The sequence below is a fragment of the Scylla paramamosain genome, chromosome 27 (genome assembly GCF_035594125.1).
Source record: "Scylla paramamosain isolate STU-SP2022 chromosome 27, ASM3559412v1, whole genome shotgun sequence".
NCBI classification, from domain to species: Eukaryota; Metazoa; Arthropoda; class Malacostraca; order Decapoda; family Portunidae; genus Scylla; species Scylla paramamosain.
This window is the reverse complement of record NC_087177.1, coordinates 3,520,001-3,545,000: the sequence shown is the minus strand read 5'-3', so window position 1 is coordinate 3,545,000 and position 25,000 is coordinate 3,520,001. Positions and strand designations below refer to the sequence as shown.

Sequence of the window (25,000 nt, the reverse complement as noted above, 5' to 3'; positions counted from 1 at the left end):
ATGAAAATACCCACTATTTTTTATTTCAATGTCCACTTGAGTGTCTAAACGACGACCCTGCAGTGGATCCTGAACCCTGAGGACACACTCATCCCCACTGCGAGACAACCTTTAGTTCTTGTTCTTCTTTACTGGTTAGCCCCCTCCTCATCTCTCTCTCTCTCTCTCTCTCTCTCTCTCTCTCTCTCTCTCTCTCTCTCTCTCTCTCTCTCTCTCTCTCTCTCAACCCTTACAATTCTGGACGGAAAAGCACCAGCGTATGTTTGAACAGAAAATTTCAAGAGTGATTCTCGAATGGCGTCGAGTGTTTATGGCTCAAGGTTGACGCAGCGCTTAGTCTTGAGGGGCACGCTGAAGTGTTTGAAGCCTTGTTGCTTGAGAAAGTAGAGAGGACGGGGGGAAGGAGGTGCAACTCAACCACCACCACCACCACCACCTCCTCCGATACCCTCACCTCCACCCACAGCCTCCCACCGCTGCAAACACCAACGCCTAACAACACACTCTCTCCCCCTCCAGCCTGCAGCCTCCGCCTCCTACTCAGCCTCGCCAGATAAAACACTCCAACTACTCCGCATTAACAGACGCTTAGAAAAACAAGAGGTGAACGCTGGAGAGAGAGAGAGAGAGAGAGAGAGAGAGAGAGAGAGAGAGAGAGAGAGAGAGAGAGAGAGAGAGAGAGAGAGAGAGAGAGAGAGAGAGAGAGAGAGAGAGAGAGAGAGAGAGAGAGAGAGAGAGAGAGAGAGAGAGAGGTTTGAGGGGAAAGGCCGGGAGGGTTTACAGAAAGTCTGAAGGAAAAGCATGTTGGCTGAAAATAAAGGAGCTTACTGCATTTCATTTCATCCTGCTCGTGTTCATTAGGCAGCCTCCCTCTTATATTTTTTTTGTAGATGTGTGTGTGTGTGTGTGTGTGTGTGTGTGTGTGTGTGTGTGTGTGTGTGTGTGTGTGTGTGTGTGTGTGTGTGTGTGTGTGTGTGTGTGTGTGTGTGATACGGTTAGTGTTGTCTGTACAGTACACTCACACGTTCATGAAAGAGAGGAAAGAGAGAAAGAGAGAGAGAGAGAGAGAGAGAGAGAGAGAGAGAGAGAGAGAGAGAGAGAGAGAGAGAGAGAGAGAGAGAGAGAGAGAGAGAGAGAGAGAGAGAGACCCCTTCTCGTATTCACCAGGAAGGAAAAAAAAAGGGGGGGGGGGCAAGAAAAGTTATAAATAAAAGTTATAAATAAAAACGTTACACAAAGAGAAGAATTTCATGATTCCTGGTGGTAATATTTATCTTTTACTCTCTCTCTCTCTCTCTCTCTCTCTCTCTCTCTCTCTCTCTCTCTCTCTCTCTCTCTCTCTCTCTCTCTCTCTCTCTCTCCTGCTCACACACTTTTCATTCATTTTTGTTAACTTTCTCGCTTCTTTACCACCCCACGTTTTCCCCATCAATTCTTTATTATCCTCTCATTAAACCTACCCACATCTCTCTTTTTTCCTGCATTTCTGCTCTCTTCTCACTCACCAAGTATATATTGTTCTTTTTTTTTATAATTTCGAGCATATATTTTCTTTTTCCTTTTAGTACCTTTGCGTGCTTCCTAAGTGCAGTCTTTTTGTTTCGGTCATTTTGTTCATTTTTCTTCAGTAAGTTCGGAATGAGAGTGGTTTCATTCCCTCACGTCACCGACACGCCTCAGGAATGTCTTTCAGCGTCACGTGAATATATTGCTACTTAGGTTAGAAACGAACATTACTACTACCATCATTCCTTCTTCTCTCATCGCCAACACCGCCAACATCGCCTTCAGTCTCAGTAAGTCAATCCTTTAACTTTTTTTGTACGTTACTAAAAAAAAAAATACTATTATTTTTTTTTCTCTTCACTTAAAAACGCTTCACCTTATTCACTCTTCAGTCTCACGTGAGCTTCCTCTTTCTTCCATATCTTCCAGAGATCTTCGTATCCAGTCGTTTCACTTCTTTTTTTACAACTTTTTAACTCTTCTTAAATCCCTCCAGTCCGTCGTCCATCCTTCGATCCCCCCTCCAGCCTCCTCTTCCCCGCTACTGGCTTCTATCTACCCGACCCTCTCTGCTGGTGCCTCCCGTTCCTTATCTTCCTAGACCCCTCCCTGCTTCCCTCCCACTGGCTCCTGATGGCTGCTGCGTTCCTGCTAATAAGAGCTGACACCGCCCAAGAGTCTCGGAGGTGAATGGCCGTTGTCACCTGATCTTTCTTGCCGTCCATCCTTCCACACGCGGCGACTTTCCACTTCTCTGCCCACACACGCGACGCGGTTACTTAAAACTACGTGATGGTCTTACTGTTTGCTGTGCACTTACAACAATGCTTATAAGGGAATTTCTTTGGTCTTTTTTTTTTTTTTTTTTGTACACTTTCCATGTCCTTTATTTTCTTCATCTCCAGTGTTATATATTTTCTATGAAGTTTAGATTTTTTTTTATCTTATTATATCGTATGAGTCTTGACGTGTGTGTGTGTGTGTGTGTGTGTGCGAGTTCCAATGCACCAGGCGACCTATTCCATGCACCGCCCCGGACACACACACACACACACACACACACACACACACACACACACACACACACACACACACACACACAGAGCCACGCAGGGTATCATAGAGGTTGTTCCCAGGCACTCGGTACATTTTCCCCGTATTATATTACATCCCTGGATTTGGGTCTGGCGCTTCTGGTACCTGCGTAGAATATGGAATTTGAGTGTATACGATAGTGAAACCGCTTGCACTCTCTCTCTCTCTCTCTCTCTCTCTCTCTCTCTCTCTCTCTCTCTCTCTCTCTCTCTCTCTCTCTCTCTTGTGTCTTATTTATTCATTCTATTGTGAAATTTGTAGCCAGACGGGCGAAATGAGGGACGTTATAACTCCCACAATTCCCAGAAACTCGGTCACACTGCACTGACAATTGACAATTCGCCGCCACTCACGGATCAATAGCGTTGTGGGAAGTAAAATCATAAATAAGGTCAACTTCATCCTATTACTGCCGCCAATACTGCGACGAATACTCATACAAACGGATGCAACTGCACTTCCTTGTATTACCACGTCACCACACCGCCACTACTACTACTACTACTACTACTACTACTACTACTACTACTACTTTCCTTTTATTTCTGTTACTACTAGCACTTCCATCATCACTACTACTATTGTTACTACTACTACTACTACTACTACTACTGTTACTAACCAACGGTATTGTTATTATTACTATTATTATTATTATTATTATTTTTATTATTATTGTTACTGATAGTATAATTGTTTTTGTTATCCGTATTGTTATTGTTGTTGTTGCTGCTGCTGCTATTCTTGCTGTTGGTGGTCACGATAATGATACTTTTACTTTTACAACAACAACAACAACAACAACAACAACAACAACAACAACAACAACAACAGCTACCACAACCACCGCCATCACCACCACGACCACCATCACTACCTTCAAATAAATGATAAGGGGTTGACGGTTTATTTCCTAAGCCACTTACGATATAAACTAGAGTCAGCTGGGCCGAGTCTTGCGCGGCACACAGAGGAAGATCCATGACAAGAGAGAGAGAGAGAGAGAGAGAGAGAACAATGCGTGTCTGGACGATAACAAATGTATCAGTGTCCACCAAGAGAACCTAACTACCTGTACTCGTATATTATAAGCGACACACGTACAGACACACAAGTAAATAGTGATGACGCGCTTCACTAGTGGATGGTGTGCTGGAATTCGGTCATTCCGCCTCTTAATAACTTAATAACACACCACTAACGCTGCTGCTGATGATTACGGCGACAAAATGTATGTACTAGATTATCACGACCGAAAATGTATATTACCCAACTAATTTTCTATGACATATGGTTACATGGCGTGGGGAATGTATGGGCTTTGAGGGACGCGTTGCTTATCATTATTTACCCTCTATTTTTTTTTTTTTTTCGGGTTTATTAACTTTCTCTACTTGCCATTTGACTTCTCCAAGATGATACAGCGTTGCCGAAGAGACACGGGAAGAAGAAACGAAGGAGTGTGCAGAAGAGGCGAGGGTTGTGGAGATGATTAAGGAAGATGAGAAAGTGAGGCGTTAATTTATTGATGATGAGCTTGTACACTTGCCAAAATACCCGTTAGTGCACCATTTCACACTCATCACGGACGTCTTCTCTACAGTTGTCTACTTTTGGTTATCAACACTCGGAGACACTTTCGCCCACCAACACACACACATACACACACGTACGCAGCTCCCTAGAAACCTCCCTCCTCAATAACGCTTCACCACCTTCGTATACCAAGTTCCGCTATCCGAAAAGAGAGAACGATCAATGATGAAGAGAGAGAAAAAAAGAGAAGTAACAGGAAATATTTGTCAGTACAGCGACACAAACCAGCACTGCACTTTCTACCTTTTTTTTTTTTTTTTTTCTGAATTCACATAAGCTTGTAAAAGGATCCCGGGATGAAATCAGGAGCCGCTCGCAGCACGGATGAATGCCCATCAAGTATTCCAGTTACGTCGTACCTAATTTTAGTTCCCGCAGTAGTTGGCGATGTATCAAGGTCCTGTTGGTATACAAATGCGTTTGAGCGATGCTGCGCGAACTCATTTCTGACTGAATTTTCTCGTTGAGTGGGTGAGGAAGTGGTGAGAAGGGAGGGATGGGAGGCGGAGGCGGAGTGAGGAAAGGCGACAAGAGAGGAGAGAAATAGAAGGCGACAGAGGAGGAGGAGTAAGGTCAGGGAAATGAGAAAGAAAAGGAGAATAGGGAGGGAAAGGAGAATGAAAAAATGGAGCAAAAAAGATGGAGAAAGGAGAAAGGAGGAGGAGGAGGAGGAGGAGGAGGAGGAGGAGGAGGAGGAGGAGGAGGAGGAGGAGGAGGAGGAGGAGGAGCAAATTTCATAGCCGAGTGATCAATTATAAGTTTTAATTGATTGCTACTTATCACCCTTGGCCACAGGTGCCGCCAGACCCACCACACCACACTCGCTCAAGTTCTGAGCTGGAGGGAAGGAAAATGCAGCAGCAGAAGTGGCCGGAGGTGGCAAGTGGTGCGTCTTCTGCAGGAGCGGGTGATGAAGGAGATATTGCAGATGTATATTCCTTGTGGCGATGTGCGTGTTGTCTCCTTGCATCCCTGAATGACTTCTGGGTGTGGTGTGACTGATAGACGTGTGTGTGTATGTGTGTGTGTGTGTGTGTGTGTGTGTGTGTGTGTGTGTGTGTGTGTGTGTGTGTGTGTGTGTTCTTTACCTAGTGACTTATTACTTGCAATTTAAAGACTAGCTAAAAAAAAGTGTGGATGTTGATAAATAAAGTCGTGTTTTCTGTCAAATTTTGAAACCCTTTGTACTTTAACGTGTTAGTTTAATTCCTACGAGAGAGAGAGAGAGAGAGAGAGAGAGAGAGAGAGAGAGAGAGAGAGAGAGAGAGAGAGAGAGAGAGAGAGAGAGAGAGAGAAACACGCACCTAAATGAACCACACCTAAGTATGTTCATATAGACTCTAGAGAGCAGAGAGCGAGGCCAATATATACGGAACACAAATATCAAAGAAGGTTACTCCGCATGTTTGTTCATCCTCCGTGTTCTTCCACATCCCGTTTTCTAAAAAGGGATCAGCAGGTAAACATCGTGGCTGAATCCTTCATGCATATTTAAGGAGGCTGCAGCAGCTCCCCCACGCAGCCCGAGGGGAAAACTCCATTCCCTTGACGCTGCGGTGTGCTTGACTGCCGCGTTATTAACCGCTAGGACTGTTTTTGTATTCTCCATGAAAGCATCTGTTTATAATGTCAGACGGCCACGGGAGGACGGACGCACTTTCAATGTCAGCCTGGTATGGTGAGGGAAGTAATAAGTGTCATTCATTATTTAACCTTTTGGCTGCTGTGGGGTCTCCTTAATCTTAATCAAGTGGTTTTGTGTGAAGTATAATCTTGAAAGACACTGTCAGGAAAAGGAGGAACTGAGGATTAACCCGGCACTACCATTTTTTATTTATTTATTTATTTTTTTTACGAGTATAGTCACCTGAAACTTCTGAGACACTTTTTTGTACTAGAGTTTCTTTAATAATTCTGTTATACAAAAGACTATTCTATTTTTGTTTTTTCCTTCTGTGCCTAACCAAACAAGTTAAGAGCAAAGGAGGATTGTAACAGTGACAAGGTTAAACATTTTAGTGCCTCTCGTTATCTTTCGTAATAGAAGTATCGATAGTTAAGAGATTAAAGTCTCTTGTTTCATTGGCCAGCGGACGAGGCAAGACTTCTCATCTCGTTTGCAACAACATTCGAGATAATAATGAGATGCAAATGTCTGATGGTGCACGTAAACATTGGAACGATTCATATCTAATGCTCTTTCAGCACAACTGATGTGGTGTTGTCTGCTGCTGACGGTGGGGGCTCGTCAAAAATAGCAACAGCTTTCGCTTTTATCGATCTTGTGGAGAGTTGTGGGCTTGAAGTGAAGGATCCGGGAGGCTCTGTAACAACTCCCAAGTATATATAAATTTATGCATCTATTTATCAATTCCGTGCATCTTAAAAAAAATAAATAAATAGATACTTGCGAACACACACACACACACACACACACACACACACACACACACACACACATCACTCCAACATTTTCTCCGATATATCACATAAGTATTAAGTGATAAAATCAAATTGCATCAGTATCGATTTCCTTCACTAGCTCTGCAGACTGAAACCAAGAAATAAAACGTGTCAAAATCTCTACATTGCTGCTACAACAACGAGAGCTTTCTGTTTAGCGCTAAAAATGACGCTACAAACAGTTAAATATCCTCGTACCATCTCCCTTCTACTGTTTACCACCTGTGCTTCCGTCAACCTTCTACACCAACAGATTTCCCCTGACACGTTGCCTCAGCGTCGTCACCTCACAACACCGTCATTACCATTCCCGGTTTCTTGCTGATTAGACCCGACGATGGTGGTGTGGGGACGGTGGGCGGGGGATGGAGGCATGAAGGAGAGAGAGAACTACAATGACGGCAAAAAAGGTGGAGGAAGAATTTTAGTGGAGCTGCACGAGTGTGGCGAGAATATTAAGGAGGAAGAAGTGGAGGCATTTCTTGGTGGAGAGTGAGGATGAGTTGGAGTTTTTGGTGTGGGCGGCGCTTGCACACGGGAGAAAAACCCTGGAAACTAGCGAGGCATGTAGGCAAGCAAAACAAGGAGGAGACCGAGCCTAGTACAGAAAAAGACAAATAAACAGGGGGAGGAATACCACGAATTCAACAAGGGGCGATGTAATAAACTGGGCTAGAAGGTGAGGTCGGGGAAACCAATAGGCGAGGTGACAGGTGGACACGCAGACGAATAGGACGGACAGGGGGCAGGTGGGCGGGAAGATGGGCGGGTGAGTGGCCGCCACGTGGCCGCCACCGGTCCATCACTCATCCCGCCGACGGCTGCCATTGGTCTGCCTCATGTCTACGTTAGCCAACCACAATGCGCCACCCCAGTTCCCCGGGTTCCTCCCTGCTTGCTAGGGGCGCACGAACACACACACGCACACACACACACACCTCCAAACTTCCAAATTACAATTCCCATTTTTTGGACACTAAATTGTTTCCCCGATTGTCTCTTCCAATCGTGGGTGTTTATCACCGAACGGCAGCAGTCTCTCGCCGCCCACTCGGAATTCTAATGCAGTTCACCTTGAATGTGTGTGTGTGTGTGTGTGTGTGTGTGTGTGTGTGTGTGTGTGTGTGTGTTACATACAACACATAACGTGCGTATCTATGTATGTGTTAGTAGGCCGGATGTTAAGCACGAATGCACACACACATTTGACATTCGTTGAGTGTGTAGCTGCGGCAGGTGGCTGGGGCTGGAGCACAGCAGCGGAGACAGTAGCAAATAGTGCGAGGCGGCGGGCAGGCAGGCAGGCAGAGCGGCGGGCGGCGGAAGGCGGGCAAGGGTTGAACGGCGTAGCGCGGGGTACGGAGCGCGGGTAGACAGACGTGCTGCAGGACATACGGTGCTGCAACGGACTGCTGGTGTCGGTGACTGTCGTTCTTCTCACAAAATGGGCGCCCAAAGTTTGACGGCCATCTTCCCACGCCTTGCTTGCTTGCCGCGTCTTGATCGCTGCTCCCTTGTCTGTCACCGTCCAGGGCTTCCACGCCTCCTGGAACCTTTCCCACGCTCCACGCACCTTAACCTATGCTCCACGCACTTCTCATACATCCCACTCACCCCTCCCACACCTCGTACATTTTTTCATGGCCTGCACGCCTCTCCCCACGCGCTGAGCATTTCTTCCACGCCCTGCACACCCTTCCACGCCTTAATAAGCACTTCCCAGCGTCCCATCTCACCCCTACCCGCTAACTATTCTAATCCTCCCATACCCACGCAGCCTACCATGCTCCACGTACCCTAACGCACCTATCGCACCCTCCCCACACCCTACGTACCCGCCCACGCCCCTAACGCCCTCTTCCAAGCCCTAAGCATCTAGCACTATATCACGTCCCCTCTGATGCTGCCCTCCCTCAATGCCGAAGCAGGAGTCGTATTCTTTCTCACACACCTGCGCCGTGAAGGTGAGATTTGGTAGAGAGAGAGAGAGAGAGAGAGAGAGAGAGAGAGAGAGAGAGAGAGAGAGAGAGAGAGAGAGAGAGAGAGAGAGAGAGAGAGAGAGAGAGAGAGAGAGAGAGCGCCTGTACCCTTACAACAATCGACGGGAGAAGGAAAAAAAAAATAATGGAGCAGTCTGGTGAGGAGTTCTTTCATGTTCCTATTCTCCTTGGTGCGTTGAGGGGCGGGGAGGGGCTGAAGGGGGAAGGTGTAACAGCAGGAGGCAGAGGCAGTGATGGAGGGGGGAGCCTGACCACCCACACGTTAGCCAGCGATTCTCACGGTCGGCGGCTCCTCGAGTGGTGGGGTCAGGCCAGGGACCGATGCTGATTTTTCTTACGGACCTCTTCAGATTTCCGTCAGCACAATCAACGCTTAAAGACAAGAAATGTAAGATGTAACTGAGCTCAAATGTTTTCACTAAGGATTTATTAAACTGAAAGGTAACGCATATAAGTTTATTAATAACTGGGCTCTAGTGAATTTACTAAAGATTTATCATGTGTGTTTATCCCGTTTTTTTCCCAGCTGACTGCACTTCTCTGGGATATCTTGCGGTCAGCGGCGCAGTCAAGGGTCAGGGATGGCGACCTCCTGGCATAAGTTAGTAAGGAATCGCTCTCTTCTTTAACTTTGGCGTATTTACTGTGCCTATCATGTCTGTATTTTGTTAACAATCTGCATCCCAAATTTCTTTTAATCTTAACTGACTGATTGATTTGTTGGGGCGGTCTCTTCTTCGCTTTTAACTAAAATACACGAAATATCGGTAATTGACGCAAAAGGAAATCATTACAAGACGCCAAAGCAATGGGAGTTATGACACACGCTCCTGACGATCGCTGGTATGAATAGATAAACAGATCAATAAATTAATTAGCAGGGTATATATATCAGGCTAAAAACTGATGGAGATGGGGCAAAAAATAGTGTGAGGTCAGCCATCCCTGTACACTTATCAAATCGCTCACTCTTTCTTCCTGTCATAGCGGAGCATCACACCACGTCTAGGTCCTCGTCGTCGTTCTCGTCGTCCTCCTCCTCCTCCTCCATGAATCCCCCTTTCGTTAAGTGCGCGTTTAAAAGAGCAAAGTAGAAAAAAGTCAATCATTAATATTTTTTTTTTTTTCGAAAGAAATTGAAAAATACAAGGCCGGTTCAGTTGAGGGGATGGGAAAAAAAAATGATGATTGCTTTGATGATGTCCATAAAAGAGGCGGTATCAAAGTAGGATATATGAAACAAATATGAAAAAATGTCAATACCGTTATGAATAGAAATGTGAACTTTTCCCCGCCCCCCCTTTTAACTGCGCTTCCCCGTGAAATTACATATATATGAGAAACGACGAAAAATTATGACTCACCCGTTCGACAAAGCACAATAATAATGAATAAAAATTTAGAATGACGGAAAGAGCGAGACAAACGAGAACGAGAGCGAGAGAGAGAGAGAGAGAGAGAGAGAGAGGAGAGAGAGAGAGAGGAGAGAGAGAGAGAGAGAGAGAGAGAGAGAGAGAGAGAGAACAAGAAAATTTAAACACACCAACAAGACAAATGAGAAGGTTGGATATAAAGGTGTGCGAGGAGGAGGAGGAGGAGGAGGAGGAGGAGGAGGAGGAGGAGGAGGAGGAGGAGGAGGAGGAGGAGGAGGAGGAGGAGGAAGAACGATGTCGATGAGCAGAGACGCTGGGGGGTGAGGAAGGTGAATGCCGAGAAAGAGAGCGAGAGCGAGAGAGAGAGAGAGAGAGAGAGAGAGAGAGGAGAGAGAGAGAGAGAGAGAGAGAGAGAGAGAGAGAGAAAGGAGCGCCAAGAACCAAGTGAAAGAGTGGCGAGAGAGAACAAAAACACTTGGCACAATAGGCGACCTCTAGCGGGCGATGAATAGTAGATGCTGCAATTAGAGGCGAACAATCACACTTGCAACAAAACATCCGGCCAGTCACTCGCGCACCGCCGTCAATGCCATGAATACTGCTGGAGCCCTTCTAATTACTTCGCGCGCCGTCTACGTGAGTGAGAGGGTGAGTGCAAGTGTCTGTGTGTGTGTGTGTGCGTGTGTATGTGGTGTTTCCGATGGTGGCTGGCGGACCAAAGAGGGATGTGTGGGTGGACAGAACAGGATAACAAATCACTTTTAAGAGATGCGAAGGATGTGCCCCTGAGTTTTTTTTTCTTTATATATACAAACGAGTCAGAGGATATTGCTGGAGGAGGAGGAGGAGGAAGAGGACGGGTACACCAGCTCTGGAAATACGTGCGTGTAAGTCTGCCTGCCTTCTGGTACACACATGTGCGCGGCCGTGTGCGAATGACCCCGACACCGCGAAAGAAACGGCCAATCACTCCTGCGACACCCAATATCACGAGACGGAAATATGGCGCCGAACGAAAGCCTCCGCCCGCATCTTCTTCACTTTCCTCCCTTCCTCTCTTCTTTTCCTTCCTTCCTTTCCTTCTTTCCTCCATCCTTCCATCGGACTAGCAAGAATGAAGGAGGGAGAAGAAGTATTATGCAGGACTAGAAAAGATGCGGGAGAGGGACGGAAGGAGTGATGGAGGAGGAGAGGGAAAACAAGGAGGATAACGAATGGATCTAACAGGGAGGAGGAGGAGGAGGAGGAGGAGGAGGAGGAGGAGGAGGAGGAGGAGGAGGAGGAGGAGGAGGAGGAGGAGATGGTGGTGCATCCAGGGTCCAGCGAGGAGCACGTTCTACTTTAATAAGCCCCAAGTCACCTGATGAGAGAGAGAGAGAGAGAGAGAGAGAGAGAGAGAGAGAGAGAGAGAGAGAGAGAGAGAGAGAGAGAGAGAGAGAGAGAGAGAGAGAGAGAGAGAGAGAGAGAGAGAAAGAAAGAGAGAGTCCCCGGACAGTGATGATGGTGGATCTTTCCTATTACGTCTCTCTCTCTCTCTCTCTCTCTCTCTCTCTCTCTCTCTCTCTCTCTCTCTCTGTAGCGTCTCCATCCACCACCACACACTCCACCAACACTACCACCACCATCACCAGGAGCACGCCTATGCCTCACCTGTAGTAGAGGATGCAGACGACCCCGTGGAGCAGCATGTTCACCAGGTGGTACCCCAGGGGCTCCAGGCCGTGAAGCAGGTAGTTGAGGCGGAAAGTGAGGACGCACAGTGGCCGATAAGACTTGTGACTCTGCTCCTGTGAGGGAAGAAGAGAGGGAAGTGTATGAGTACGGCTGAAATGGATGTCATTGAGGGGAAAACAGAACTATGGCTGATAGAGAGAGGGAAATTTGAGTATGGGTGACTGTGAACAGAATGTACGAGTCTCTTTCTCTCTCTCTTTTTTTTATTAAGAGGAGCATTGGTCAAGGGTAACAAGAAGAGGAGGAAAAAAAAAAAAAGGCCCACTGAGAGAGCAAGTCCCGAAAGAATGGTCAAAAATTATCATCCAAATTGGAGAATAAGTGTCTTGGAACTTCCCTCACCTCCCAGCTGGAGATGATGTGATTATATGTCTGTTAGAGTAGTGATTCAATGAAGGAGACTGGCATGGGTAGATATTCAATAGCTAACTGATTAAATGAAGAGCAAATATGTGTAAGAATAGTGAATAAATGAAAGAGGTCAATGAAAGTGTCTATTTTGTTATTATTTAAAAGACACTATTTGTAAGTATCTTTAATATCTATTAATGGGGATAATACGGGTGAATATAGATATGTACGTACGCTTTATCCAGGGACTGTGACATGTAAGCATACTGGAAATACAAATAAAAACCTAGAAAAATAACAATTATCAATTAACAAAGAGTAAAATCAACAAACAGCCCAACGATTTTGCTTAATTGGAACTGACATGAATAGAAAATAAAGAAATGAAGCGTAATATTGCATAAAAAAAAAATAATAATAAGTTGTTTGGCAATCGAGTTGTGGAACACCGGAATAAATTACCTGGCGGGTGTAGTCAGCGCGTTAATAATTGATGTTTACATATGACCATAGAGGGAATTGTTATTTTAACACACGCTCTCCCGCGATCAACAGGTCATGTGTTGTGTTCTGACGGAGCACTATTTATCTATTTATTTATTTATCTACTTATTTTTTTTTATGAAGCAGGTGTGGTGTGTTGTATAGACAGCACCACCAGCACCACCATAATGTTATCACCACCGCCAGCACCATTAACACTGCCACTTAACTGTACTTTTTACCACCGTCACCATCATAACCATCACTACCATGCAGGTGTGCTGTGTTGTGTAGGCAGCACCACCAGCACCACCATAATGTTATCACCACCGCCAGCACCATTAACACTGCCACTTAACTGTACTTTTTACCACCATCACCATCATAACCATCACTACTATTACCACTCCTATGAACACTACCTGTAACGTCACCACTAACAGCACACCTGCCTCTTAATACCATCACCACCACTATCATCATCACTCCCATCACAAGCACCACCTCACTCCACCTGTATCACCAAAAAAACTCACTATTAAATACAGTTATCATGACTATAAAGGTAAGCGGAAAGACAACATACACAAATAAATATCACAGCACAACATTCAATAAATTTACCTCACAATCATGACAAATTATTATACAAATGAAAATAAATATCAATTTCATAAAACTTCTATTAAGTAAGCAGATGAAATTAATATGAGGAGTATTGTTACAGAGGCAGGGAAGCTTTAAAAGACACGTGCGCAGATTAAACAAGACAGATGTGCGTGAATCAGAACAGTCTCTCAAAGTTCTTCGTTATACAATGCATATTATTCTTTACTTAGTGGATAAAATGAAAAAAAAAATAAAATAAATAAATAAAAAGCAAACAATTTCACTTTCGTCTCCTAAATTCACGTAAGCTTCTCTGAGTATTCATCCGCATCTTGGTGATTAAAATTTCCTTATTTAACATTCCAAATTCTGAGATGCTTCAGTTTAACACTCATAACGGCTGTACATAAATTTTAGTCTAATTTGGAACAGTGCAGCGCCGGTAAGCCTCATTTGTCTTTGTTTCAGACACACAAATAACACTGAATAGCGGGAGGGCTAAAAGATATCTTGCCCATCCCTCCATCCCGCATCACTCTGCTGCATCTCGTCTGCTGCTACGGGAGGACCCACTGGAGATCCTTGCTGCTCCTTCTTCCTGCCTCTGCCTCCGCTACTCCGACCCGCCATCAGGAAAAGCCAACCACTTTAGACAACAGCCACAATACATCGACAGCCCGGCGCGTCGTAACCTGTGCGAGTCAAGAGCCTGCGTCTGCCTCCTCTTCCCTCACCCGCGGGGCCACATCCTCCCCTAAATGACGCCCGGAGGAATACAACTCATTCCTCCTCAAGAGCTAACACCCACGATCAACCCAGGGGAGCAGCCACGTTCTTAGGTACATTTCTTCCGAGTAGCATTCTTTGCCATTACCTCAGCAATCCCGGTGTGGCTTCCCATTGGCTGACTGTGCGATGCTTGTTTTACTGTCTTACTCTGACAAAAGTGCGTTAGGATTTTGTTGCAAATGTTCTGTTTGTGGTGAGTTATATTTTGCACGTCATGTGATTCTGTGGCCAATGAATCCAACTGTAACTGGATAACCTATTACTGCCTATTTTGTCTGGTCTTTGCAGCCCTCTGGTGGCGGGAGGAATAAAATATGCAAGAGGAAGTCTGCCGGGGAGTTAACGGCAGCGCAAGGATCATTAAACTGCACCGCGACTCAGTTTCATTCGTCTTGTTTACATCCAGAATGTTTCTTTCGTCCCCATCAAGCCTACAGGGACACCACACTCCAACATTTTACTCAAAGGTACTGACGAAAAAAAAAAAAATGTTAACAAGGATGAAACATTTCTTTCTATACAAGTTCATGGAGGTCGTGTCAATAGTGCGCGACTCACCAGTGTTCTCAGAGGAGGATTCAGAGAGCCTTACACCCTTACACTGTCTATGCCACACAGGGACTCATGCTTCTCACACAGTGGAGTAATGGTTTCTGAAAATTCATCACAGAGATAGCACGAAAGTTGTTTTGGCATCCTTACCCTGTCTTTCTTGCACTTGGCCGATACCTTCCTGAAAATATAGGTAGAGAGACACCTTTTAATGCATTTTTATTTTAGTGTTCCTCCTCTTCTTCCTCTTCCAATTAGTTGTCTTTCTTTTTCTTCTTCTTCGTTCTTTTTCTTACAATGTCTCTCCAGTTTCTCCTCTCAATCTCTTCCTTTCTCTCCGTTCTGTACCGGTCTACAGCTTCCTTTTCCAACTAGTTCTCTTTCTTTTTATCTCCTTCGTTCTTTTCTTCCACTGTTTCTCTAGTATTTCCCTTCCATTTCTTTATATTTCTTCCCATTCTCTGCCTGTCCTCAACTATCTTATCACACTGTCATCGCTTAAAGTTCTTATCAAAGGCTATGCAATTCCATTCTGAATTTATCAACATTAAGACACACCAAACCTATCTATAAAGAGCCACTTAACTCCGGTACAACAGTCATTGCGATAATTAATATGATTATCTCCCTTCGCCCACTGACGCCCTAATTGTGTCACCTGGGATGCAATTAGTAGGTATCCTTGTTACACATCAGTGAGGAGGAATCTGCTGCCCTCGTTATGACAAACAATGCTGACATTACAGCGGAACACACACACACACACACACACACACACACACACACACACACACACACACACACACACACACACACACACACACACACACACACACACACAGCCAGAAGATACAGCAGCAGACATGTTGATCCTTAAGAGGCCGTTTGTGACATACTACGCTAATTAAAAATCATAAACTTTAATTTGTAAATGTGAAGGCTCATCATCACCACCATCATTAAAGAAGTAAACGTGAAAAAAAAACTGTGATAAGAAAATAAAAAGGACAGCAAACAAGGTCATCCCAGTTGGCGTATCTTGTAAATGATGGCAAATGTTGTCACCGTAACGACATCAACGCATGTCTCGTCCTCATGATACACTGAACACTTACTCAGGCCGGGAGATATTTACTGCAGCATTAAAATGTACACAGTATACACACGTGGCATGGCCGTGCTGGAATATGAGGTCATTAGTCACCTCTCAGTGTAATATTATAAGTAACATAATTCCTTAGCGAACATGAGGCAGCGTTGTGTGTGTGTGTGTGTAAATATAGTATACTCTCTCTCTCTCTCTCTCTCTCTCTCTCTCTCTCTCTCTCTCTCTCTCTCTCTCTCTCTCTCTCTCTCACCACTTCACAGCACCCTGCCTCTCCCTCACTCCCTGGAATCCTCACCAAAACACCACCCGGCATCACTATCTCACGAGCCTCTCTGGTTTCAGTGTTCGGTCTGTTTGCATTCAAGACACTTATTATATTAGAGGGATTGTCACACAGCCGCGCGGACCCCTCCTTCGTGTGTGTCGGGGAGGCTGGAGTGTTCTTGGTGTAGGTGGGATGAGTTGAGGAAGTAAGTGTGTGTGGGATGAGGGTGTGTGTATGGCGGGTGTAGGGAAGAAGGAAGAGGAAAAAAGGAGGGAATGAAACGATAAGAAAGGTTGAGTGAACGAGCAGAGGCGGGCAACGGAAGGTGGGGCATGATAATGATGGAGATGGGGCTCAGTGAAGGGGAGAGAGAGAGAGAGAGAGAGAGAGAGAGAGAGAGAGAGAGAGAGAGAGAGAGAGAGAGAGAGAGAGAGAGAGAGAGAGAGAGAGAGAGAGAGAGAGAGAGAGAGAGAGAGAGAGGACGTGATTGGCAGTACAAGTAAGTGGGCCATCAAAGAAGTGAGCATCGACATCAGGGAATCATATACTTTTCCATATGAAAATAAATACAAAAAGTGGAAAAAAAAAGTAATTAATTTATGAACTGACTCACTCCAAACAATATTTCTTAGGTATTGTACAAATTTCGCTTTTCTTCCTTTGCTTTTCGCTAATACGTTCTTTTTATGTTTCTTGTGTATGTATTTAACAAATTGATATCCTCCCCTACTCTTTATTCTCCTCTCTCTCTCTCTCTACACACACACACACACACACACACACACACACACACAACTTCTCCCATCTTCCTCTTCACCACATTCCTCTCTCTAGACCACAGGCGTTCGTGTGTGTCAATATAATCTTAATAAGTCTCAGGTTACGCCCGCCAGATCAAGTGACCCTCCCTCATCCGCTACTCTTTGAAACAACATTTTATTTTTTATTTATTTATTTTTTTCTCCTTCCAAAAGACAAAATATTTCTCTTTGTATTAATTTCTCCCTATACTCCATCCGCTTCCCACCTCTCTCTCTCTCTCTCTCTCTCTCTCTCTCTCTCTCTCTCTCTCTCTCTCTCTCTTTTTCTTTCTTTCTTTCGTTTTTTTTTTTCACGTCTGTTATTCCGTTTTCATTCGTTTGTCAATTTCAGAGAGTGAGTTTGTCTAGAGCTTGACTTGTATCTTAGTATATGTTTCACTTTTCATCTGTTTTTCTATATGTCTACCTTAGTATTCATATAACTTTTCATTTATCTATTCTCTATCTATTAACTATCCCCCTTTACTTCCCCACACATCTAACGTAGTATCCCTTCTACTTTTTTTTCTTTTTTTTTTATCTAAATGTTCTCTCCGTTACCTATCATAGTAACCAATTAACTTTTTATTTATTTTCTTTTTCGTACATCGATATTTTTTTTCTTTATTCCCAGTGTGTTCTGCGTAAATAAATAGAAATAACTACACACTTGCTCATTATTATGCGTGTCACTTAACTTTACAAGTAACCCCTGCATGCCCTCGACCCCCTCAAAATAAATAAATAAATAAAATAAATAAATAAATAAATAAATAAAATAAATAAAATAAATAAATAAATGTACGTAACGGAACAGAAGGAATGATTGTGCAAACAGCTCGAGCAGATGAGTTGAGAAATGAAATTAATATGCGCTAGAGACAGACACCCATCGGAAGTAAATAAAGAATGTAACAAAAAAATAAACAAATAAAAAAAATAATTCATACATAAGAAAAAAAAGAGTAAGAATAAAAAAAAAGCAAAAACTGAAGTATACGAGAAAATAATAAATGAACGATAGACTAAAAAAACAATAAAAAAATGATACGAAAAAAAAGAAAACAGAGAGAGAGAGAGAGAGAGAGAGGAGAGAGAGAGAGAGAGAGAGAGAGAGAGAGAGAGAGAGAGAGAGAGAGAGACTAAGGGAGTTTATGAGGAAATCGCCACATGAGCAACGAGGGAAAAGAATCAGCAGTACGAACATTCAACTCTACAATCTGATCTGGTGAGGGATACACTGCTCGTCCTTCTGAACCTCAATCTGTCCTGTACTCTCATCCTCTCACTCCGTCCCACCGCTGCGACTTATTCCCCTCTCCCTCTTCCCTCTTCTTATCCTCCTTCTCCAGATGTTAATCCTACTTTTCCTTTCCTCCTCCTGCTCCTTCTCATCTATTTTTTTTTTTTTTTTGTGTGTGTGTGTGTATCATCTTTCATTTTTTTCCTCATTCTCTTCCGCGTTATCTGTCTTTCCACCATTTCCTTCTCATTATCTGATTTTTCTTTTTTTTTTACTATTATTTATCATTTTCGTTCCCCCCCTCTCTCTCTGTCTCTCTCTCTCTCTCTCTCTCTCACTGCTTTTGCTCATAATCTCCTTTTCTTATTCCCTAATTCCCTTTTCGTTTTATTCTACTGTTCCTTTTTTCCTTATCCATATTAACTCCTTCCTTTGATATTCCTTAACCCTCTTTCTTTTTTCCCTTTCCTCCTTCCTCTCTTTCCATATCACCCTCATACTCCATTTCTTCTTCTTCTTCTTCTTTTTCTTCTTCTTCTTACTCCCTACCTTTTTTTTTATCTTTCTTCAATCCATATTTTTCCCCTTCTTCTCAGCACCTTCTTCTCCTAATCCTGTTTCTGACCCGTCCTCTTCAATCTCTTCCTTTTATAAATCGCTTCTTCTTCTAAAGGCTTCCCCGAGAATAACTTACCGAAAGTGAGCTCCAATCCACACGCTTAATAGGCTTCGCGTTACCTTACCTTACTTGCACGAGGATTCAACTCAGAGAGACGACGGCGAGGAGGAGGAGGAGGAGGAGGAAGGAAAGGGAAAAATACGAATAAGAAGGAAAAGAAATGAACATCGGCGAAATGTATGTAGAGAGAGAGAGAGAGAGAGAGAGAGAGAGAGAGAGAGAGAGAGAGAGAGAGAGAGAGAGAGAGAGAGAGAGAGAGAGAGAGAGAGAGAGAGAGAATATATGAACACGGAATAAGGAAATGGAACTGAACGAGAGGAAAGAGGAGAGGAAGGAGAAGAATGAGAATGATGATGAAAGGAGAGGGAGGAGAGAAGAAGAGAGTGGAAAGAGAAGAATATGAATACGGAGAAAAGAAATGAACTTGGCGAATGTATGGAGAGGAGAGAAAGGAGGAAGAATACACCCAGAAGGAAAGTGAAAGAGACCTGAGAAAATAAAGGCAAAGGAAAGTGGCGATAAGAAAAGAAGAAGGAATAAGAGGATAGAGAAAAATGAACCTGGCGAATGTAGAGAGGAATAAGGAGCAATAAGAAGGAGAGTGAGGATATGGGAATCATGGAGAATCAGAGGAGGAGGAGGAGGAGGAGGAGGAGGAGGAGGAGGAGGAGGAGGAGGAGGAGGAGGTGGAAGACTCTCACCCAAGATACTTCCCTCTCCACCACACACTTAGCCTTGCCTGTCCTCATCTCCCAGTGCCCCTCCACCTCACTCTGACTCTCCTTCCTTCTCTCTGGTTCCCGTCAAGTCTCCCTTCCCGTGTGGCCCGTCCCGTCCCGCCTCGTCCAGCATCAGTCTGCCCCGCCCGTCACCGACACAGCCATCCCATCCGTCCCGCCGTTATCAGTTCATCTCGCTCCTAAATTATCCTTAAAGGTGTCATAAATACTCCTGACTCATCCCCGCGGCCACCCACCTTTTCCTTCCTCCACAGCCCACAGCCCACAGCACACACACACACGCACATACACACACACATACGTACACTCAGGTGCGGTGCAGTGATGTACAGGTACACAGATGACAGGTGAGTGACGGTCCGCCCTGTGTCTCTTGTACAGGTGGACGTAGTGATATTAACCACGGCTAATTAGTTGTCAGGTAAGATCACGTGTAGCTAATTACCTGACGCACGGCATTAATCAGGTGATGAGTAATTAGGTGACACTCCACTACGGATACAATGCTCGCCTGCCACTTATTGGACGATGATAATGAGTTGTTGGCGTATAATTAGGAAAAGCGACTACAAGTACTTTGATGCGTGCTAATGTTGTAGCCACGTCACTTATCCTAAAATTGGTCAAAGCCACATTAACTGAGAGGTGTCTTGATGAAAACTATTTAATTAACGCAGCGTTTGCCTTTTAATTTAATAGATTCTCTCTTAACTAGCACCAACACCATCACCACCACAACATTACTTATATAACTTATTATTAACTCCTGCGCTGCTATACTACTATTACCACTATCATATTACTACTATTACCATCACCACTACCTGGCAGCTCTTCATTATTACTAGTATTATCAGTACTTGCTCGTCTCCTGCGTTCTGCCACCTCCTCCTCCGCCTGCACTCTCCCGCGACCCTTCCTTTGTATTACACAGGGTAGCTTATCACAAACAGCCTTGTAAGAGCCTGTAAGTGTTTGGTATGTTCGTGTTTTGTGTTCACTGGCGATTCTGCTCTTACACCTCATTCGTCTTCTTCTTCTTCTTCTTTATATTACAGTGTAGCTTATCACAAACAGCCTTGTAGAACACAAGTGTTTTGTATTTTCTTCTTTTGTGTTTACTGGTGATCCTCCTTCTCCTCCTCCTCCTCCATTAGCATCGTCCATCCATCAGTGAACGGAACCTTCCTTAACCACCACCACCACAACCACCGTTATTTCCTCCAACCCAGAATACCCTCCCGACCTCACTACGAAATCAGCTTCGTCAAAACACACACACACACACACACACACACACACACACACACACACACACACTGGATGAATACCTATATGTGTACAAGAGCGCACCACCTTCTCTTTAAAATATGAATAAAAGAAACATTGTGTGTGGTTGTTAGCTAGTTGTGTGAACGAGTGAATGAGCGAGACTTGTGTGAGGCATGAATACGTGTATGAGTGAACGAGCTAGGCTTCAGTCATAAGTGTTAAGTGGAAGTGCGCGGCCTGGCGCCGGGAGATCACCTACCTCCAGCCTTCTGTTCACACCTTCTGTGAATAAACACCTGCACTGTTACCTGCGTTTCCTGTGCCCCTGCTGGTCAAGAGTCGAACATGGCGCAGTGAGTAGGATCAGGACAAGGCTGCAGTGGGTACGGCGCAGAATGGAGAAGCAGTTGGAGGCGCTGGCTGCCCTGCTAGCGCGACAGTCGGAGCAGAGTCAGGCTCGCGAGGAGCGTTTAACCCAGCTGCTGGAGAGAGTGGGGACACAAGCTCCCAGTCGCACCACGGCGAGCAATGAAGGCGAAACCACAGCCCGCAGCACGTCTACCCAGGGCGCGAGGTTCCCGACGTCCGCCACCATCATTCCTCACTTAACGGCGTCAGCATCTTTACGTGAGTTCGACACGTGGCGCCATAAGTTTGAAGGATACGTAACCCTCGCCAGGATAGACTGTCTCTCCCTGGCTGAGCAGAGGGCGGCACTCGCTGCTGTCCTAGACGACGAGTGGACCCGTACACTTCGCTACGGGATAAGCTTACCGAGAGACGCGGAGTTAAGAACCATCCTCGATGCAATGTGTGAGTACCTGCGAAGCCAGCGCAACATCATCATGGATAGAAGAGACTTCTACTCCCGCGTGCAAGAAACGCAAGAAGGTTTTGACGACTTTTTATGTGCTGTAAAGGAAATCGCCAATTTCTGTGACTTTTGCGACCAGTGCATAAACCATCAGCTGCGTGACAGAATTGTCGTTGGGACACGAGACGAAGTGGCTCTGAAACGCATGCTGGAAAACAAGAAACTCACCCTTGAAAACGCCATAGATATTTGCAGAGCATCAGAGAGCGCTAACCAGTGTAGTGCAGTACTAAGGGGGCGGCTCTCACTCTTCGAGCCATGGTGTGAACGCTGTCTCGAACTACAGGAAGGGCAGTTTCGGGGGCTCAAGCCCCACGGGCTGTTATCGTTGTGGCAAAGATTGTCGCAGTGACAAAAGGGGATGCCAGGCAATAGATAAAGTGTGTCGTAACTGCGGGAAAAGAGGGCATTTTGCGAGTGTATGTCAGCAGACAGTGAGGAAACGACGAGGAGCTTCGAGGAGTTCCTCAACTGTCTCTCCTCATCGCGGTGCAGGCCCGAGGCGGGGAGCCAGTGCCAGTGTATACCAGCTCTTATCAGGCGTATACACAAAGACGGTGACGGCACGACCTGCGCCCCAGGTGCTCATTACCGCCACACATCCCGCTGGAAGAGACAAGATTACGTGGACTCCTGACTCTGGGGCCGAAACGACCGTTATTGGCCTCGACACGGCAACACTCCTTGGAATCCCGCCCTCCAGCTTGGCGCCCGCTGATGGTGATGGACTTTATGCTGCCGGTAATCACCCCCTCACCTGTGTAGGAACTTTCTCGTCGCACTTGCAACTGGGCGACAGGGAAGCTGAGACTGTTGTGAGCGTGGTGAAGGAGGTGAAGGGGGCGCTGCTTAGCTGGTACGATTCCATCGCTCTCGGAATCCTCCCCGAAGATTTTCCGGCTCAAATCCGACCGCTACGCAGGGAAGAACAGCACACCGGCAACAGCTCCATCAAGTACCCGACCGCCTCGCAGCCACCTCTATCTACGCCCACAGAAGTGATCAGCTGGCCTCATTCCTACGACCCAACGCCACAGCAGCGTGCGGGGCACGCTGCTGCTGTGATCAAGGCCTTTCCCAGCGTCTTCGAAGCAAAGGAAGGTTTACGTGCAATGGCTGGTGGATCCATGGCCATCGAGTTGACAGACGACGCTCGACCCTTCGCCGTAACAGCATCTCGTACAATCCCTTACAATTGGCGTGAAGAAATTAAGAGCCAGTTGGAAGAGCTGCTTAACAAGGGAATCATCGAGAGTGTGGACTACCCTACGGCATGGTGCCACCCCATCGTGCCTGTCCCAAAAAAGACATCTGGTGTAAGGCTGTGTGTTGACCTGACACGACTCAACCGTTACGTGAAGAGGCCCGTGTATCCAGTGCGCTCACCTCATGACGCCATCGCCTCGATCGGGACCGGAGCAGTTTGGTTCACCACTCTTGATGCCAAGATGGGGTATTTTCAAGTCCCCATTAGAGAAGAAGACCAGGATTTAACCTGCTTCATAACACCTTGGGGTCGGTACAAGTTTCGGCGAGCGGTTATGGGTCTCGTCTCGTCTGGAGACGAGTATAACCGTCGAGGAGACCAAGCTCTCGGCGACATACCTAACACCATCAAGATCGTGGACGACATCCTGGCCTATGACTCCACCTACAGTGCGCACTTAGCCCATGTCATTCAGATTGTGCGGCGGTGTGACCAGCACGGCATCACTCTCAACCCACAGAAGTTTACATTCGCGGAAAGAGTGGTAGATTACTGTGGTTACTCTGTTTCTGGACAAGGCTACACGACAGACTCAAAGAAAGTTAAGGCAATCTCTGACTTCCCACGACCACAGCACATCACCGACTTACGATCATTCATGGGTCTTACAAACCAGCTTGGAAGCTTTTCTCCTGCTGTGGCTGCAGCTGCACAACCCCTCAGAGATCTCTTACGCCCGAAGAACAGTTGGTGCTGGTCTCCTAACCATGAAGAGGCGTTTGAGAAGGTGAAACAGTGTCTCGTCAGCCCACCTGTCTTGGCATACTTCGACCCATCATTACCAACGATGCTACAGACTGACGCCTCAAGGATGCACGGATTTGGATTCTGTTCTCCTGCAGAAGCACAGTGACCAGTGGAAGATGGTGCAATGCGGGTCAAGATTTGTTACAGACACAGAGAGCCGCTATGCAGTAATAGAGTTGGAAATGGCTGCAATCGTCTGGGCAGTCAGGAAATGTGGCACCTACCTGAAAGGACTCCCTCACTTCGATCTAGTGCTCGACCACCGCCCGCTGATACCTCTCCTCAATAGCAAGTTGTTGGGAGAAATAGAGAACCTGCGGCTGCAGCGCATGAGGGAGAAGCTTGCTCAGTATTCTTTCACAGCAAGCTGGCAAAAGGGATCGACACACTGTGTGCCCGACGCCCTCTCACGTGCTCCAGTACAGGACCCAGTGGAGGAAGAGGATGCTGCTACTTCTGGTGACCTCGACCCTCTCCACTCAGCGGTCATCTCAGCGTTATCTGCCACCAATGAGGACGGCGTCCGCTTAGCACCACTCCAGGATCAGACTGTGGAAATGGTACGTGCCGCAGCAGCAAGAGACGGGGAGTACTGCTTGCTCAAGAACGTCATCATCGAGGGCTTCCCTGATCATTGCCACGACCTCGATCACCGCTTGCGTACGTACTGGCCGGTGCGCAGTCTGCTGGCCGTAGACGACGACCTGGTGGTTTACGGGCCGAGGCTTCTTATTCCTCACAGCCTCCGCCGAGAAACACTAGAGCGACTCCATGACAGTCATCAGGGGATGGAGCGCACCAAGCGACGGGCCCGACAAACGGTGTACTGGCCTGGTATGGACAGAGACGTTGAGAACGTCGTTTCTGGATGCTCACTATGCCGTCCACTCCTACCAAGCCAAGCCAACGAACCTCTCTGGCAGGACACGGACACACCCAGCAGGGTGTTTGAGTCAGTTTCTGCAGACTACTTCCACGCAGCAGGCCGTACATACCTCGTGTATGTAGATCGCTTGTCTGGGTGGCCTCACGTGTCTGCATGCTCACGTCCAGCATCGGCTGATCAGCTCGTTCGTGTCCTTCGGGGTGTGTTCGCCGACACGGGCGTGCCTGTTTCTCCTGAGGACTGACGGTGGACCGCAGTTCACTTCTTCATCGGTACGGCGCTTCCTGGCTCGATGGGGGGTGGAGCATCGTGTATCTTCACCTCATTATCCACGCTCCAATGGTCACGCCGAGGCAGCGGTCAAGTCCGTGAAGAAGCTGATCCTCACGACCACACAGCAGGGACACCTGGACGAGGATGCGTTCGCTCGCGGGTTGCTGGAACTGCGCAACACTCCGAGGGCGGAAGGGCGATCACCAGCACAAGTCCTCTTCGGTCATCCTATGAGGTCCTGTGTCCCGGCTCATCATCGCTCATACGCTCAGCAGTGGCAGCGCGCTGCTGATGA

The 25,000-nt window shown here is 46.2% G+C and overlaps 1 protein-coding gene across 1 annotated transcript in view; it reads right to left on the bottom strand.

Annotated features, from left to right (window-relative positions):
• Positions 1–25,000, bottom strand: part of LOC135114048 (protein O-mannosyl-transferase Tmtc3-like) — a 210,136-nt gene that overhangs the window by 110,883 nt on the left and 74,253 nt on the right. Inside the window, exon 2 of the mRNA XM_064029701.1 lies at positions 11,684–11,820. Within this exon, the coding sequence (XP_063885771.1) occupies positions 11,684–11,820 (137 nt within the window). The remainder of the gene's footprint in view (positions 1–11,683; positions 11,821–25,000) is intronic.